Source organism: Alligator sinensis, unplaced genomic scaffold (assembly GCF_000455745.1).
Source record: "Alligator sinensis unplaced genomic scaffold, ASM45574v1 scaffold169_1, whole genome shotgun sequence".
NCBI lineage: Eukaryota > Metazoa > Chordata > Crocodylia > Alligatoridae > Alligator > Alligator sinensis.
In genome coordinates this window covers 2,416,477-2,433,857 of record NW_005841924.1, presented here as the reverse complement: position 1 = coordinate 2,433,857, position 17,381 = coordinate 2,416,477, and the positions used below count along the sequence as shown (strand labels likewise).

Below are 17,381 nucleotides of genomic sequence, written 5' to 3'. Positions count from 1 at the left end.
CAGGAATGAGACAAACTCTGTAAGGACTGATGTAGGACCAGCATCACTTCTTGCTAAACTGAAAGAAAGCCAGCTAACACAAAATAGGCAGTAAGGTAGGGTAGGCTGCAGGCAGACACAACATTTGCCATACATTATATGCAAGTATAACATGGCAAATCATAACATGCCTGATGTTTTAAACAAGTTTATTCCTGGATAAAAATAGCAGATAAGACCCAAAGAAGTTGCTCATTGAAACAGTGCAGAAATATCCTGCAGTAGACCTAACATGTGGCCAGTTGGCATGTTACAATTTGTTGCACAATTCCTGCATATGACATGCGATGAATGTAATGTTTGATAGGGGACTTAGAGACTAACTCATTCAGAGACATGCATGCTTTCATAGGTAATAACCTACTCTGTCAGATGCTATGAATGGATTAAACAACAATAAAAACTGCTCTTATGTTCTATTTTTCCAAATATAAGTGCCATACTGGGTCAGACCAATGATCCATCTTGCTCAGTATCCTTGTTCTGACACTAGAACTAATAAAAAGTTTAGAGTAGAGGTCTCAAACTCACCTGGGGCCCCTCACAGGCAGTTGCACCCAGGACATGGCAGTGGTCACCATGGGCACTAGAGTGGCACTTGATCTGGCGGAGACAGGTCTGGCAGCAACAAGGGGTCCAGTGGCAGTGGTGGGTCCAAACTGGGGGGGGGGAAAGGTGTCTACTGGGGATAGCAGTGACAAGCCAAGCCAAAGGGCCCTGAATTCTGTGGCAGGCCTTGCCCACCAACCTCTGGTGGCCCACTGGTTGCCTGGCAGGCTGGATGAAGAGATTCTTTGGGCCAAATCCAGCCTGCAGGCTGGATGTGTAACACCCCCTTCTTTAGAAAGAGAGCATATGAACAGGGTATACCCAGAACAACAGACCCCCTGTTCATACACCCTCTCTGACTTCCAGAAGATAACTACATACAGCGTAACAAAGTACTTTCCCTTGTTAATTTTAAACCCATCTCCGAGCTCATTTCAGTGGATGTTCCCTAGTTCTAGAGACTTGGTGAATAACAGTTTCCAACACACTTTGTCCACACCCTTCATGATTTTATAGACCTCTATTATATCCCCCCTTAACCTTCTCCATTACAAACGGAAGCATCCTAGCCTTTTTAGTCTCTCCTGGTATAGCAGAAAAGAAAAACAAACCTATAAGGAAAGTATTTTTATGGGGAGCTGTGGTCACGCTGAGTTCATTACACATTCAGAAGAACTGACAGATGCTTGGGAGTCTCTCCCCCTTTTATACCTATGAGTAGTCCTAATGGATGCTGTGCACCAGAATATACTGATGGTTCAGATATTCCTGAAAATGGGAAGAGGAGGAAGGCATGATAGGACCAGATATGTGTTCCACGCAATAATGCTTCCTGCCATGCCAAACGTGCACAGCAAGACACATGACTGTGGGATCCAGTATCAGATCCAACCATGCTTTATTGCTAGTGCAGGGGGAGCCTGGAGTCACAATGCTGGGCTCCCCCTGCAGAGGTAAGTAGCAAGCTCCCACAGCTGCAAGTCCACAGCTTATGGGGTTCACAGCTGTACAAGTGCTGCATGCACTCCTGCAGCTGCAATCCCTAGCTCTTGTGGGTTCACAGCTGCAGGAGCACATGGGGTGCCCCTGTAGCTGCAGGCCCCATTGACTGACAGGGCTCCCAGACACAGGAGAGCACCTAGCCACACATTCAATTAATTGTGCGATAGGAACGACGCACAAAATTATTCCACAAAACACATGTAGTAACTGCGGTTTAGTCCTCATTTTATCACACACGTGGCTGGGTCACAACTTAAGCGGTGATTCACTGGTTAAATCACATCTTAAGTGTAATATTTGGCAGAGGCCCAACTGTCAGTGCACATAATACATTTGTTCTGCCTCATCTTCATGACTCCTGCATATTTGCTAAGCACTACAACCTCCACAGTTTCTACCAAGAATTGGCTGTTGTACCCATGGAACTTCAGCTCTAGAAGCACATACAACGTTTCCTTAAAGAATCTACCTCCTCCCCCACAAAAAAGATCCCTTCTCTCTTCTCTAGTGGACCTTACAAGAGCGTTTGTGCTCCTGTCAGCAGTTATGTAGCAGTTAACTTAGATGTTAACATGCAAGTAATATTGGCAGATTATACTGCGCTTTCAATTCTTTTGGTTAACAAATGCTCTATATACCTCAAGTTGAAAATTATTAAACAAAGCCAGTCATGTTAATTTTCCACCACCAATTCACAAGAAAAGTACTGTTTGCTAAGCAACGAACATTTCAGTAAGGAAGATAATTGCAGAAACATCAAAAACAAAAGAAAAAATGAATACATAAAACAATGACAAACAGTTTAAAAAGAACATAGGCAAATAAATAAATAAAGCAAACTTTCCACTCCCACATCACTGGAAAAATAATCTTTATGCAGTTTCAGGATCAAGGCTTACAATTCATAATTGCCATTAGTAACTCTAATTAAATTAAGGAATTGTAAATCTCGATATATTTAACAATTACATTTAGCATAGCTGTATACTAGGCTATTATCTTTATTCATCTTGTCAATAGCTATTCCAATTGTTAACATGAACAGACTAAGAAAAATGCAGGTCATTCTTTACAAGGTCTACCTGCATTCTTTTGCAGAAAGCAGTCTACACAGTAAATTACCAATTTTCGATATAGGTTTTCCTTTTTGCTACCAACTGAAATATTAAGTGATCAAGTGCATTATTCTGTACTAGAAGGCTCTGACCATATCTGCAAAGGTGACATACAATTTACAGGAAACAATATGTTAATTCAAACAGAAATGGTGTCCTCTATCAGACTGAAGGTATCAAAAAATTATTAAAATCAGAAGTAAGACCCACTAAATGTTTAGAACAAGCCTTAGGCCTGTGGTAACTACATGTTATAGTTCCATGTCATCAGATTTTTAAAAACACACTAAACCTAATCTAAACATAGTGCTTTTATGATACTAAACTGAGTAAACTGGTTGCATAAATACAATTTTACTGATACCCAGGAACACCTAGGGCATTCATTCATTATTTGAATGAATTTCTTATGAAATACTGTTTCGTTAACAAAAGAAATAAAAATACATACCTAAGGCTAAAAAGAAAAAATCCCAATTTATTATAGGTAGGCATCCACTTAAATCACACTAGCTTTCAGGTATCCATATGCTGGTGGTCACCAATTTCAGAAGCTTTTCATGCCAGTGGCCACTATTTTTTTCCCACTTCCTCTCGCACTGCTCACTGGTTGACAGCCCAACCTTCACCGCTTTCATTTCTCTCTCCCCGCTGGCAGCCACAGGTGTGTTCAGCACCCAAAAACAGCCACTAAAGAAGAAAAAAAATCCTGCTCGGAGTGGAGGGACAATCTGAAATGGCAGGAGCCTCTGGAGGGGGGACGACTGTGGGACAGGCGACCACTATAGAACAAGTGCTGGGGTCCCAATTCCTCCCCCCCAAGCTTCTGCCACTTCAGTTTAACCTTCCTGGGTCTGCACAATTTGCTCCCATTTCCCCTCTCCCACTGAGCATAGCCACGTTCCCCAGGTAGAGTTGTCAACTCTCCAGGATTGCCCTGGAGTCTCCAGGAATTAGATATAAATCTCCAGGAAACTGCTGAGAGTCACCAAGGAGAAAAATGATAGGGCATTCATTAAAATGAGTATTAAATGCCGAGTCCAATTTATACAGTAATCTAGTAGGTTTTTAAAATGTAATAGTAATGTTCATTTGTCATCCAGACAAAGTCTATGCACTGTAATCTGTAACTGACATACACAAGCACACAGTCGTGTTTGCGTTGTGTTGTGGGTACGCTGGCATTCCAGAAACCTCCTGGAATAAACTAAAACAGAGTTGGCAACCCTATCCCCAGGGTCCCAGGCTGTCTTAACACCGCAGCCCTGCTTGACCATCCAGTTCCCTCCACCTCCCCGCATCACTACCCTAAATAAAAGCACATTCACAGCTCATTAAAGTGCTTAACTTTTATTGCCTAACAATAGCAAACAGGAACACAAGAGAATCAACAGTATTTAACTTTCATTGTCTTACACGTACATAAGCAACCTCAATGAATGAGTAAACTCCCTGACAATGGCCCACTGTAGCACAGGGCCGGTTTGTCCATAAACAAAAATGGCACACTCTGGGTCCACAGAGTTGGTTGGGATGGTAAGGCAGCATTTTGCCAAGGCATAAAGATTTAGGAACCAGTCAGACAGTCTCCCAAAACACAATGACAGGCATGGGCTTCTGGCATTCCTTCACAAAGTTCACGTAAACAGCAAGTTCAGAGTCCTGCTCTTTACCCCAGCCAGGGCTCAAAACCCACAACAGCTACCTGATTGGGATCAAAAATCCTCACAGCACTGAGGAACAAGGCTGCTGGTTGCCTGAACCACTGGGGGTGAGCTGGATCGTACCTGTAGAATTGGTGGAATTTGCCTAGAACACCTCTTTTCTTTGCTTGTTCTCCCAACACAGATGGTCGGCTGTTCTGAAGCCTTGCCTTTCACTGAGCTAATCAAATCCAACACCTTGCTACATGCTTGGTAGATGGAAACCTGAAGACTTTCAAACAGAACAATTGTCCACCATCTTCATGAAGAATGCCTTCAGGGTACTGCTTCACATGATCCATGGCAGAAATGTGCTTTGCTTTGAGGGCTATCTTCCCACTCATCCTGACCTTAAGTGCAGCAGTCAGCCTCACTGTACTGTGTGTTGTGTCTCTTTGAATCATCCTGGTCTCCCTCACTGTCTAGTGACTGGATTAATCAGCATGCTAATTAGCACAATCACCAAACCTGGCTGGGAGACCCTGTACTTTTCCTGTTCTTCAGGGAAAGCAGGGGATTTCCTGTTTTCCCTGGAAAATATGATTTGTAGATCCCTAATTATAGGTTGAATAGCCATTGCTAAATCTGTTGTTATAAAACTACATGTCAAAATCAGCCAGAAAGAATGTTTACATTTTTTTAAATAAAGTACATAATTCCTTAAATTACAAATTCCTGAAGACAACCATTGGAGTTAAATATAAAGAAAAATGACAGGACAAACTATCTGCACTTCAATGTATTTGTTGTTTTATTATGAGCTGAAACAACACTTTGGGGTTTATCAGATGACAACTGCATGTTATTACTACCTCCAAAGAAAGGAATATAAGTAACAATTTTTAATGCCTCACTTGAGTTTTAAACAACTTTTTTCTAAGTACTTGAGCACTGTATATTTAGGATTTATTTTCCTCAAAACCAAATTTATATAGTTTCTAAAAGGATGGCTAAAGATACGAGGATGAACAACAGGAAGATCAACCGAGAAGCCCAACCAGGGGCTGACTGGAAGACTGTCATCTCTGGTCCCAAGACACGCAGCCCCAGGATTACTCCCCACCTCAAACCACACAATAGGTATGCATTCCTCACGACACCAGCAGAGCCACCAGCAGAAGCACTGGTGCCTGAGGAATGAAGGCAGCTATCTTGCATCCCAAAGAAGAAACTCAGGGTGGTCGTTGTGGGCAACTCTCTCTCAAGGGGGACAGAGAAAAAAATCTACCACCCAGAGACACATATCCGGGATGTGGCAGCACGAATCCCTAAACTTGTTCGGCATTCTGACCGCTACCCTACGCTCTTCATCCATGTGGGAACAAGTAACAAGGCCAGAAACAATCCTGGCTGGATCACAAGTGACTACAGGGCTCTGGGGGCTGCGTTCAAAGGGTCAGGGGTGCAGATAGTTTTCTCCTCGGCCCTCCCAGTTACAAGCCACCAGCACAGGAGGGATAAATGCACCAAAGAAGTGAGCAGAAGACTCCGGTGTTGGTGCTACTGTGAGAGCTTTGGATTTTTCAATCACAGGATGCACTTTAAAGACATCAGCTTGCTGGGAAGGGACAGCATCCACCTCATGCTGAAGGGAAAGACACTTTTTTCGACTAGACTAGAGGACCTCCTGGAAAGGGCTTAAAATGAGATCGTCAGGGGACAGGTGGAAAACTATTAGAACAAGTTCATAAACTGACAAGCAGGAAAACAGTAAAATGGAAAGCACTAGGAAGAACACTGACTTGGGCCGAAGGACCAGACTCTCCTCAGCGGAACAGGAAATTGAGGGTCTCCACAGATAGACTTGCATGCTTGTACACAAATGCAAGGAGCATGGGGAGCAAGCAGGAAGAACTGGCCCTCCTGCTAACCACTAAAGAATACGATCTTATTGGGATAATAGAGACCTGGTGGGACTGCACCCATGATTAGACCACAGGTATAGAGAGCTATACCTTATATAGGAGGGATTGCATAGGGAAGAAGGGTGGAGGTATTGCTCTCTATGTGAAGGAGCAGTACTTATCCCTGGAAGCCAAGATAGGCACAACAGAAGGAACACTTGAGACCCTCTGGGTTAAGATGCAGGGAGGGTGGGGCAAAGGGCACTTGACAGTAGGAGTACATTACAGACCTCCAAACCAAAAGGAGGAGCTTGATCTGGAATTCTCCAGAGAACTAGCAGAGGCTGCATGCTCTTGGAACATAGTTGACATGGGTGACTTCAATTACCCTGACAACTCATGGGAAGAGCACTCAGCTAGATTTGAGTGGTCACCTAGCTTCCTCACTTGCACTGAGGAGCTCTATTTGACTCAAGTGTATTGGCCAACCAGGGGAAAGGCACTCCTGGATTTGGTTTTGGCCAAAGGGGATGATCTAGTGAGTAACCTAAGGATTGACAGTAATCTAGGTGACTGTGACCACGAAACGATCACTTTCACCATCCATTGTAAGGTAGGAAAATCAGTCAGTATGGTAGAAGTCCTTGACTTTAGGAAAGCTGACTTCTACAAGCTTAGGAGATTGGTGGGAGAGGTCCTGTTAGAACAAGGTCCAATGGGGAGGGAGTCCAAGAAGAGTGGTCATTCCGCAAGGATACGATCCTTGGAGCACAAAGCAGATCTATTCCTATTCATAAAAAAAGTAGTACAAGGGCCAGAAGACCCCCCCGGCTCAATAGAGAGACCATGGATCTCTTGAAAACAAAAAGAGAAGCTTATAAGAGATGGAAGCTAGAAACTACCCCCAAGGAGGAGTACACAGGTATGGCCCCCACCTGTAGGGATTGGATTAGAAAAGCTAAGGCATAAACCAAATACAAAATGGCAAAGATAATCCAAGACAATAAAAAGTCCTTCTTTAGATATGTAGGAAGCAGGAAAAAATATGGGAAATGTAGCACCCCTACAGAATGCAACGGGACAGCTGACAACCGACACTCAGGAGAAAACCGAACTCCTAAATGAATACTTCGAATCAGCATTCCACCAGACGAAGGACATTAACTTGCCAGACAGAAAGCTGGATGGACAAAGTGGGGGTGATCATCCACCTATAATCAGCTCAGATCTTGAGAGGGAATACCTAAAAAGGCTAGATATTTACAAGTTAACAGGTCCTGATGAACTACACCCTAGAGTACTGGAAAAACTGGCCAACGTCATCGCACGACCAATGACAAAGAGAACTCATGGTGCTTGGGTGAGGTTCCAGAAGACTGGAAGAGGGCCAATGTGGTACCTATCTTCAATAAAGGAAGGAATGAGGGCACAGGGAATTATAGGCTGATTAGTCTGACCTCAATCCCTGGAGAAACACTGGAATAAATTATCAAAGAAACCATCATTGACAGGCTAACAGAAAGCAGTATTCTATATGACCACCAACACGGCTTTGTTGCAGGCAGGTCATGCCTGCTCATCCTCATGCCCTTCTATGATCAGGTAACTCACCACCTGGATAAGTGAGATGAGGTTGACGTCATATACTTGGATTTCAAAAAGGCCTTTGACTTGGTCTCCCATGATGTCCTCATGGTAAAATCAGCAAGGTGTGGCCTCAACAACTTAACGGGCCGGTGGCTAGGAAACTGGCGCCAAGCTTGGACCCAGAGAGTGTTAATAGGCAAAACTGAGTCAACGTGGTGAAAAGTGACCAGTGGTGTCCCTCAAGGCTCAGTACTCACACCAGTGCTTTTCAACATTTTCATCAACTATTTGGACACAGGTGTGGAAAGCATACTGGTAAAGTTTGCGGATGACACCAAGCTATGGGGAAGTGCAGGCAGGCTGGAAGACAGGTTGAGGATACAGGCTGTCCTGAACAGGCTTGTAAAGTGGGCGGATCTAAACCTGATGATGTTTAACATGGAGAAATGTAAATATTGCTCCACCTGGGGAGAAATAACCCACAACATACTTACGGTCAACCATAAAATGAATGTGAGCCACCAGTGCAATGTTATAGCTGGCAAAGCAAACAACACTCTGGCATGCATCAACTGATGCATCACAAGCAAAACCAAGGATGTCATCATCTCACTCTACTCAGCACTGATGAGGCTGCAGCTGGAATACTGCATCCAGTTCTGGGTGCTGCAGTTCAAGAGGGATGTGGAGAAGCTGGAAAGAGTCCAAAGGAGGGCCACACGAATGATTAGAGGTCTGAGAACAGACCATATGAGGAGAGGCTGAAGGACTTGGGACTGTTCAGCCTGGAGAAGAGAAGACTCACAGGGGACTTGGTGGCAAACTTTAAGTATATAAGGAGTGAACATCAGGGGCTAGGAGAACACCTGTTTATTAAGGCACTCCAGGGGAAGACTAGGAATAATGGTCATAAACTGATATAGGATTGCTTCAGATTACCCATTAGGAGAAACTTCTTTGTGGTTCATGTGTCCAGAATCTGGAATAGACTCCCCACAGAGGTGGTACAATCACCTTCTCTGGGGATCTTCAAAAGACAACTGGATGCACATCTCGCTGGGGTCATCTGACCTCAGCAGTCTTTCCTGCCTTGAGCACGGGGCTGGACCTGATGATCTATGGGGTCCCTTTCAGCCCCTAACTTATATGAATCTATAAGGTTCTATCATAACTTAGTTTTTTCTTTGCATTTTCTCTTATCAGACAGCTGCTCTAGTCTTCAAAAGTATGGCTAAAATATTAACACGTAAGTTGGCCAAATTAACCCATATGTTATATATCTACATAGAAGCAGCATAATCTGCCAAAAGTGACCAGGAGTGACAGCTCTCATTAAAAGAAACAAAAAAAGAAAACATCAGAAGATAGCTGCAATTTCTCAGCATCTTTCTAAGTCAAAACACTGACATATTTAGACACCTAAAAGATTTAAGGATCTATTTTTAAACACTTAATTTTGAAAATGTTGGATTTAGTTTCTCTTTCCCATTTGATTTAACAGTATTAACTTTATTTGAATGCAATCTTTTGCTCCAAGAATAACCCACCACCTTCCAAAAGAAACATCACTTCTTTACCTTTGCATTTGTGTCAACTGGGCAGACCATTATGCAGACACAAGTTCTCGTTGTTTCAACATTAGTACTATATTTGTCATCTTTATCTTCATTTTTATATATTTACACACCATACCAACTAAGCCAAATATTAGAGTGGTTGTTAAGAAATTACTTGTAGAGGGAAAATTGTTTTCTTTTAGTCTAACAATTATTACATTTATCAAAGAAATATCAGATTTACTTAATAATTAACAGACTAATTTTAAGGCCAGAAAGAATCATTATAATTTAAGCTGCCCCTCACATATGACTGTTCAGTTATTTCTACATCAGGTCCATTAGCTAGAGCATGTTTTTCAGAAAGATATTCAGGTCATGTATTGAAATCTTGCCTATACGAGGTCTTTAATATCTAGGCAGAGCTATGAATGTTTCAACGGTTAATTACTGCCCTTGTTAAAAGTATGCACCTTATTTCTAGTCAAAAGTTATCTAGCTTCCAACCACTACACGGCTTCTTCCTAAAAAGCCATCTATCAAATTGCTGTCCCACAAATATTTTCAGACCTATATCAGGGTATGTTTGAAACTGGTCTTGGCAGAAGAACACCATTCTCAAAAGTCAAAGGAGAATGTTCTCAATTTAAGCATCCTTTTCCAACAACTTCTGAATTGTCAGTGAAAAAGTGAGAGAGAAATGGAGACCCAATTTAAATCAAATCTCCTGTGTGTGTGAATTATGTGGAACCAGAAGTGATCAGAGCCATCATGTTGAGTAGGGGTGTCAAACATATAGCCTGCAGGCCTGATCTTGCCCGCAGAGCTGTACTATTCAGTCTGCTGGGCTACTAGTAGTCAAGGGAATTTGGAGGCATGGCTAGCAGTGACCGCGTGTGCTGCAGAATCCAGGGGCCTATTGGACATTTGCATCAGCAACAGGCAAGCGAGGGCTGTACTAACACAGCCCTACTTGCCCTGTGCTCACTGCCAGTACTGTGTATGCTGCCTCTACCAGGCCATGTGCTACAGAAGGAGGCCTAAACAGTGCTTGCAGTCCTCAATTCCATACTGAAAAGCAATGCTGCTGCCATGGATGAGGGATTCATGAAAAAAAGAAATTAATGAATTTGTACATGGTTAATTTAAGACAATGGTCAAACAGACCACAAAAACTTTTTCTTGAAGAAACTGTACAGTGGTTTTGTATAATAAATACAGGGTGCTGACAGATGTACAGCTCCCTGCTATAACTCATGGCACTTTACAGAAAGTGCCATGAGTTACAGCAACCCCCCCCCCTGCAACCAAACAGATGCTCTCTGTTCTCTGCCTGGGGCGAGGTCCACTTTGGAGCCAGCTGCATCTCCACTGCCTCTCTCCCCTAGCCCCGCCCTATACCCCCTCCCAGCTCCAGCACTGTCTTCAGGATAGGAGGGGGAAGAAGGGAGAGGAAGGAGCTCAGGTTGGGGTTTGCCCAGCCTGCACTGGAGGCTAGGGTGGATGAACTGGAGCCCCAACCTTGGAGAGGGAGTGGGGGGGCGGTCTCCAGTCCACCTGCCCCCTCCTCCAGCACAAGCTGGGCAAACTCCAACCTGAGCTCCCTTCTCTCCCTCCAATTTTGAAGACAGTACTGGGGACCATCTTTTGGGTTGGGGGGTTGCTGGTACTTTCTGTGAAGCGCTATGAGTTACAGCAGGGAGCTGCACATCTGCCAGCACCCTGTATTTATTACACAAGACCAGTGTACAGTATCTGTATAATCTCTCTCACAGTTTCTTAAAGAAGTTTATTGTGGTCTGTTTGACCTTTGTCTTATATTAACCATATACAAATTCATAGTTTCTGTGAAGCTGTATCATCCCAGCCCTGTTTCCAGTGCACACTGACAGAAGTTAATGAAAGTGCTCCACCTTGGAATGCTTTCATTTGAACCTTCATGCAACAAGGTTCACATTGTTGTGCAATCAGGCATGTTTAAAGCGCTCTGTAGTCACGTACTTCTGTCAGGACATGGCTATAGGTGCTTTCAGGGGGCTGATCACATGACAGTGTCACCTCTGTTAGTGCCCCCAGTGTCGTGTAGTATTATAATATTTCAAAGTTGGTATTTTTGGTCTCCTGCATTTTGAATTAATGAGGTTTTACTGTACTGAGAAAGAAAGTCAGTACATAAAAATGAAACAACTTAAGACCAGAATAGATGTGGCAAAGTTGGCAGAATTGTACCCTATTTTCTCACAAACAGCACCCTAGAATAAGATATACAGTTGGTTTTGAAAGTCAGAATGATGAAAAAAGATATTTCTAGTAGTAACTAATTCAGTATCAGCAGCTATGGAGCTGAGCTTGCTGTTCTGCTCCCTGTGGATTATGCACAGACTTTACTTTTGCTTTGGCACAGTATAAAGCAGAAACTGCCCTTACATATAATGCACACTGCAATTTCCAGCAGCTGTTTTTTGGGGGAAAAAATGGTATGTTGTATGTGAGAAAATATTATATTTGGGAATCCAGGCAACACCACTATAAAAGACTGCTCCAAGTCTTCTTAAGTCTTCTTAAGACTGGGAATATGAAGTAGACACAAGAAAAATTAATTAAAACATTAAGTTAACACTGGAAATGACAAAAAAAAACAAAAACAAAACCAGTCAATAAGGAAAAGGTGCCATTGATTAGATATTGCTGCAATCAGACAGGAAAATTCTGAACTTTGTGCCCTATAAAAAAAAGAAAAAATAATCATGGGCTACTAATTTATCTCACTTCCCCTACAACCTCTGCTTGCAAGAGAGAGAGGGTGCCAAAACAGGCTCTATTACCCTGAATGTCAAAGTGATAAAAGCACTACTTGATACAGAAGTGTCATGGACCCCTAATCAATAGTCAACAAATTCCTATGAAAGATTAAGATCAAGAGAAAACTAAGAAAAAAAAAGTCCTCTGTATACAAAAAACCAGAGGGTATATCACACTTCTTGGCATACGAAGCCAGCAATATAGCAGGCAAATGACAAAAGACTGATCTCAATGACAATTTGTGTTTAAGTGAAGAATTTCTCATCCTAACTAACTTACTAATTGAAAACCCAGCAACTTGCATGGTTATTAAATCAGTGGTCAAGCAGGGAAAAACTTTGTATCTTTTAAGTGGACCATGATCCCTTTGAGAAAATTCAGGAAAAATTAGAAGAGTGAGATACAGAGCAGATGGTAGAAGTACCAAGGAGGAGAAATTAATTTTTTTTCAGAGAAGAGGAGCTGGAAATAGAAGCTTTGTGGAATAAATTTACTAATTTAGGACAACCTCAAGGTGAAGGCCACTCCCTAAAACTAAAATATGTCAGTGATCAGCACTCATGTAGACATAAACATTCTACAAGATGGGACAAAAAAAAGAAAAAGAAAAAAAGAAAAAAAAAGAAACAATGGGGGAAAAATTACTTTATGCTAAAGGTCACAAAAGAAACAGGCATTTCCAAAAGTCCACAGGGAATCAATCCTGAAAGTAGAACATACCCATCTCTTCGACTAGACACTTGGGGCAAAAGAAAATATATGACAGAGTGCCAGAATCCCAGCCTGGCATATACTGCTGCAAGTGTCTAACTCATATTTTGGATGGTAAAGGTGATTAGTTATAGTGGAATAAAAAGTGCCTTGTGTCTAGCATGAGAATTAATTAAATACTGATTTTTTTTCTTTATTAAAAAAAGCGCTCAAGCTTCTTGGCTTCTTTCTCCCTGCACCCTTCCCGCCTTCCATTTAGCTGAAGTCACCTTGGCTCACCATGCAACAGCCTAAACAGCAGAGGTCCACCAGTAAACCCATTTTAATCCATTCCGTATAGGCAACATTGATTTTGCTAATTTCTTTTGATGAGAATGTCATAAAAGGCTAAATCAAATACCTTGCAAAGATTTAAATATGTCAACATTTATCAACTGAACACACAATTTGAAAATACAGGGAACCAATTTCCCAGATATCATCAATGTCAGTTATAGTTTAAGAAAATATTCTCAGTTTTACTCCTCCAAAGAAATCATGACTGCTGACCTTTAGGTCCTGGGTCAAGTTCCTTCCCTACAATTGCCATATTAAATTGCAGCTATCAGCTAGAAGGCAGCCAGTCACATACATTGCCCTCCCCTTTCCGGTCAGAAATAGATCTGTCATAATTACAAAACACTGGATAACTATTATTATACATGCACATTATCAGCCTTAGAAATAAATCAGATAGGCATGACAACCACAATATGCTCTTTTAGAATCAACTGCAGTCAAAGGAGTGCTCTTATTTCACAAGTAGGGACCTACCAAAATTTGTGGGGGCTGCCCCTTGATTTTGCGGTTTGTGTGGGGCATGTATTGCCATTTTCGTGGTGGAGCACAGCAAGGCCCCCCCACCCCATGCCTCCAATTGGCTATGGGGCCCTGAAAATCCTGCCCCTCCCTCCCCCAGAGATTGACAGATGACCATCTGTCAATCTCTGGGGAAGGGCAGGACTTCTGGGGCCCTCAGCCAATCAGAGGTGTGAGTGGCGCCACATTCTGTTGTGAAAATTCCCCCCTTTTCCCTCCTCCCTGTGCTTCAGGATGCCAGGGCTTTCTGCCTCTATTTGTAGCTCACCCCCCCGCTGGGTATTTTCTAGCTTTTTCATAGTCCTATGTTTTTTTGCAGGGACCAGCTTTTTCCTGTGGGACCTACCAAGTCCACAGTTTCTGTAAAAATCACAAAATAGCAAATTTGGTAGGTCCTTATTCATGAGTATTTATTGTTTCTTTTCAGCATTGGAACATGGTTCCCAAAAGTTCACTGCCTTCAAAATCATGAGATCCTTTTTCAAAAATACTGTTTTTTAAATTGCCTTACAGAACTGACACGAAACATGAAAAATAGCATTTAAAAGACAGATACTTTTACTAAATATTCACAATTTCAAATTTTTCTTTGCAACAGTGAGAACTAAAAATTTACATCTGTTTTAAATGAAAACTGGGGCTTTGAGTAATAAGCTGGTTCTAACAGCTTGAACCCTAAGAAACTTACCCCACACTCATGATATTGCAAGACTCAGAAATACCCTAAATATTTTTGCCTTTTTTTTTTTTGTGACTCTACCCTCTATTACTCTTCTGCAATTTTTCCTTGGTTAAAAAAAAACAACAAATTTTAAAGAGAAAATTTAAAAAGTATATGCTGTGAGACATGTTATGTTTGTGGCACTATATACACTCTTATAGCACAACGAAAAGCTAATGTATACATTCAGGGTGCCTATAGCAAAACAAAGATAGTGGGTCCATTACACAAAAGTTCCTGTTTCAAATGGTTATGGAAATGCAGCAAAAATTCCAGTACACTATTTCTAAAAAGAGTAAAATGGCCTTCAAAAAGAAATAAAGTAAGTTACCATGAGTTGCAATTGCTAAAGATAATACAAGACACTGAAAAATGTATTTTGTTGTACTTTGAAAACAACAATAGTGGAAGGGTGATGGACTGGATGATGTCTGAGACAGAAAACGCCTATTGCTTTTAATTCCATGAAGTTTTATGCCTCCTCCCACCCCATTTTAATTGGTTTAATTTTTAGGGTTGCCGAGATAAAAAGTTTTGGAAAAAATACATAAACTGATTTAGGATTTTTTCTGGTGATATCTTTTATTGGGCCAACTTCATGGTTGGGAGGAATTTTAGACAAACTTCCAAGCACAAGGTACCCTTTTCTCCAGACTGAGGTCAGGGGAAGGATTGAGGAAGGTTACTTTGTGTCCAAAAGTTTTTTTTAAATTTGTCCCAATTATGCAGCTGGTCCAGTAGAGATATAACCCAAACCAATCTTTGCTTCTCACACTTCCTGGACACCATCACTCCAACACTACCATTAACTTAGAAAAAGCAAGTTAAGCATGCTAATAGTCTAGATACAAATGAAAGAGAGAATAAAAGGACACATTTTTACAAATTGCTTCTTCTCATCTGTTGAGGATGGGATTCCCAGTTTATAGAACAACTGTATCACTTGAGTCAGGCATGAAATGAAGTAACAAATACTTGATTTAGATATTTTCTACTAACAAAAGCCATGTTTTCTAGTTTTTGAAAGATAATTTGTCCACGACCATAGCTCAACCAATTCTACAAAGTCTAGGCCATAAATTACTCATGTAATTTATATGGGGTTCCCATCTGTGTTCAAAAAAAGGTAATAAGTTTTTAAAAGAAAACAGTCAACTGAATATCTTTACAGATGGCATGATCTCTGAAAATCTGATTTAGATGATGACAGGATCTTTTTGGTGAATGTTACTTACAACTATGACTCAATAACTGATTTCTTAATGATACCCATCTTACCCAGCTGAATCTAACGTGGTTGTTTGTGTGTGTAGAGGAGTTCCATGTTATCTATACTAATAAAACATTAATCAAGGGTCAAATTTATGGCAGGCACTCTATAAATGAGGTCAAGGAAGGTCAGACACATAATCAGAAACAACTACAGAGTAGATCTTAGCACAGTAACTGAACACCTTCTTTACTTTTCTTTGGCCCTTGGGATCAAGACTGGAAGCAGAACATTCTTATCCACCTTGGAATTATATTCCTCTAGCCATAAACCCAAGTAAACTCAACCATAAAAGGATTCATTACTTTTGAGAACCTCTGTAAATTTTAAAAGAAAAAAATATTAAATAGTTATTATCTCTATTCCTTAATATTTCAAAGATTATTTTCTATTACATTATTTGCTATCATTTGACAGAAAAAGTTTATCCTCTTTTCTTTCTGATTATTTCAACACATATCCTAATCTTACAAAGTTGATTTTTACTGTGTTCTTCACTTGCTTTTGTTGTAAATTCAAGTTTTGAGGTTTTTTTTAATAGAAAAATGCCTTGCCATGATGCTCTCCAATTAACTCACTAGGGCTTCTTCAGAAGCCTTCAGAGAAAGTAAGTGTTGCTCTTTGTCTGCTTTACTAATCAATTGCTAACGAAGGAAATATTGATAATTCTGAGGAGTCAAGTCTGCACGCTAAAGTTCACAGCCCTGTCCCCTGCTCTATCATTTCCAATAAATCTCAGTAATTTATATAGAGTTATTGATAGAACATTAAACCCTGGTGATAACATTAAGAGGGTTTAGCTTTTTTAAGCATTTGTAGTCATATATTACATTATCCACTTCTGTTCTATTGTATAATGAATATGTGGAAGGTTGGCTGAATACAATATACATTTTGGAGATAAAAATTAGAAATACTTGCACTTCACCCAACTACAATGAAAGGATTAATAGGAATTATAGTGTCCATGATATGAGTCCAAATAGGAAGAAAGAAAATCTATAACACATTGCTGAGGCAGTATATGCAATATATTTACCAGAAGAACTTTCTATAAAAAACATATTCAAATATTTAAACTACCAAGAGTATTAAAGGGATGAAATACTTGTTTGCAAAACTTATAACGATTGACTAAAGAGACCTACACTCCTGGTCAGTAATATAAGTGGGAGAAAGTATTAGTGACTTACAGATTAAAAATCATATGCCTCACACAAAGTGCAGAAAGGTAAAATGAGAGAACCAAATATTTTGACATAGTTACCTTCCCTCGTTGACAAGTTCAATAAAGGCTAGGCCTGCATTCTTCTGTATTGAGTTCTGCCACTCCTATAAAATTGAAGAGAAGGAAGAATAAATGAGTTGTGTAAAAAATGAAACAACAATATACTGTTTCTAATCAAAATTATCAGACTATAATAAAGACATTTTCTTTGTGCTTTCAACAACTTCCATCTTCACCAATTACATTTTAAAACATCACAGTGAATGCTATTTTAGAAGGAATCCACCATTACTATGAAGAAATAATGAAACAACACTAATTTAAAGTGAGTCACAAGTTCCCAGAAATAATTTTAGACTGTTGCATCTTCTTCTTTTGACTCCAAGTTTGTTTATT

At 40.7% G+C, this 17,381-nt stretch overlaps 1 protein-coding gene across 1 annotated transcript in view; it reads right to left on the bottom strand.

Annotated features, from left to right (window-relative positions):
- LRBA (LPS responsive beige-like anchor protein) overlaps positions 1 to 17,381 on the bottom strand; it is a 621,066-nt gene that overhangs the window by 386,058 nt on the left and 217,627 nt on the right. Inside the window, 1 exon segment of the mRNA XM_025198536.1 lies at positions 17,025 to 17,089. Within this exon segment, the coding sequence (XP_025054321.1) occupies positions 17,025 to 17,089 (65 nt within the window).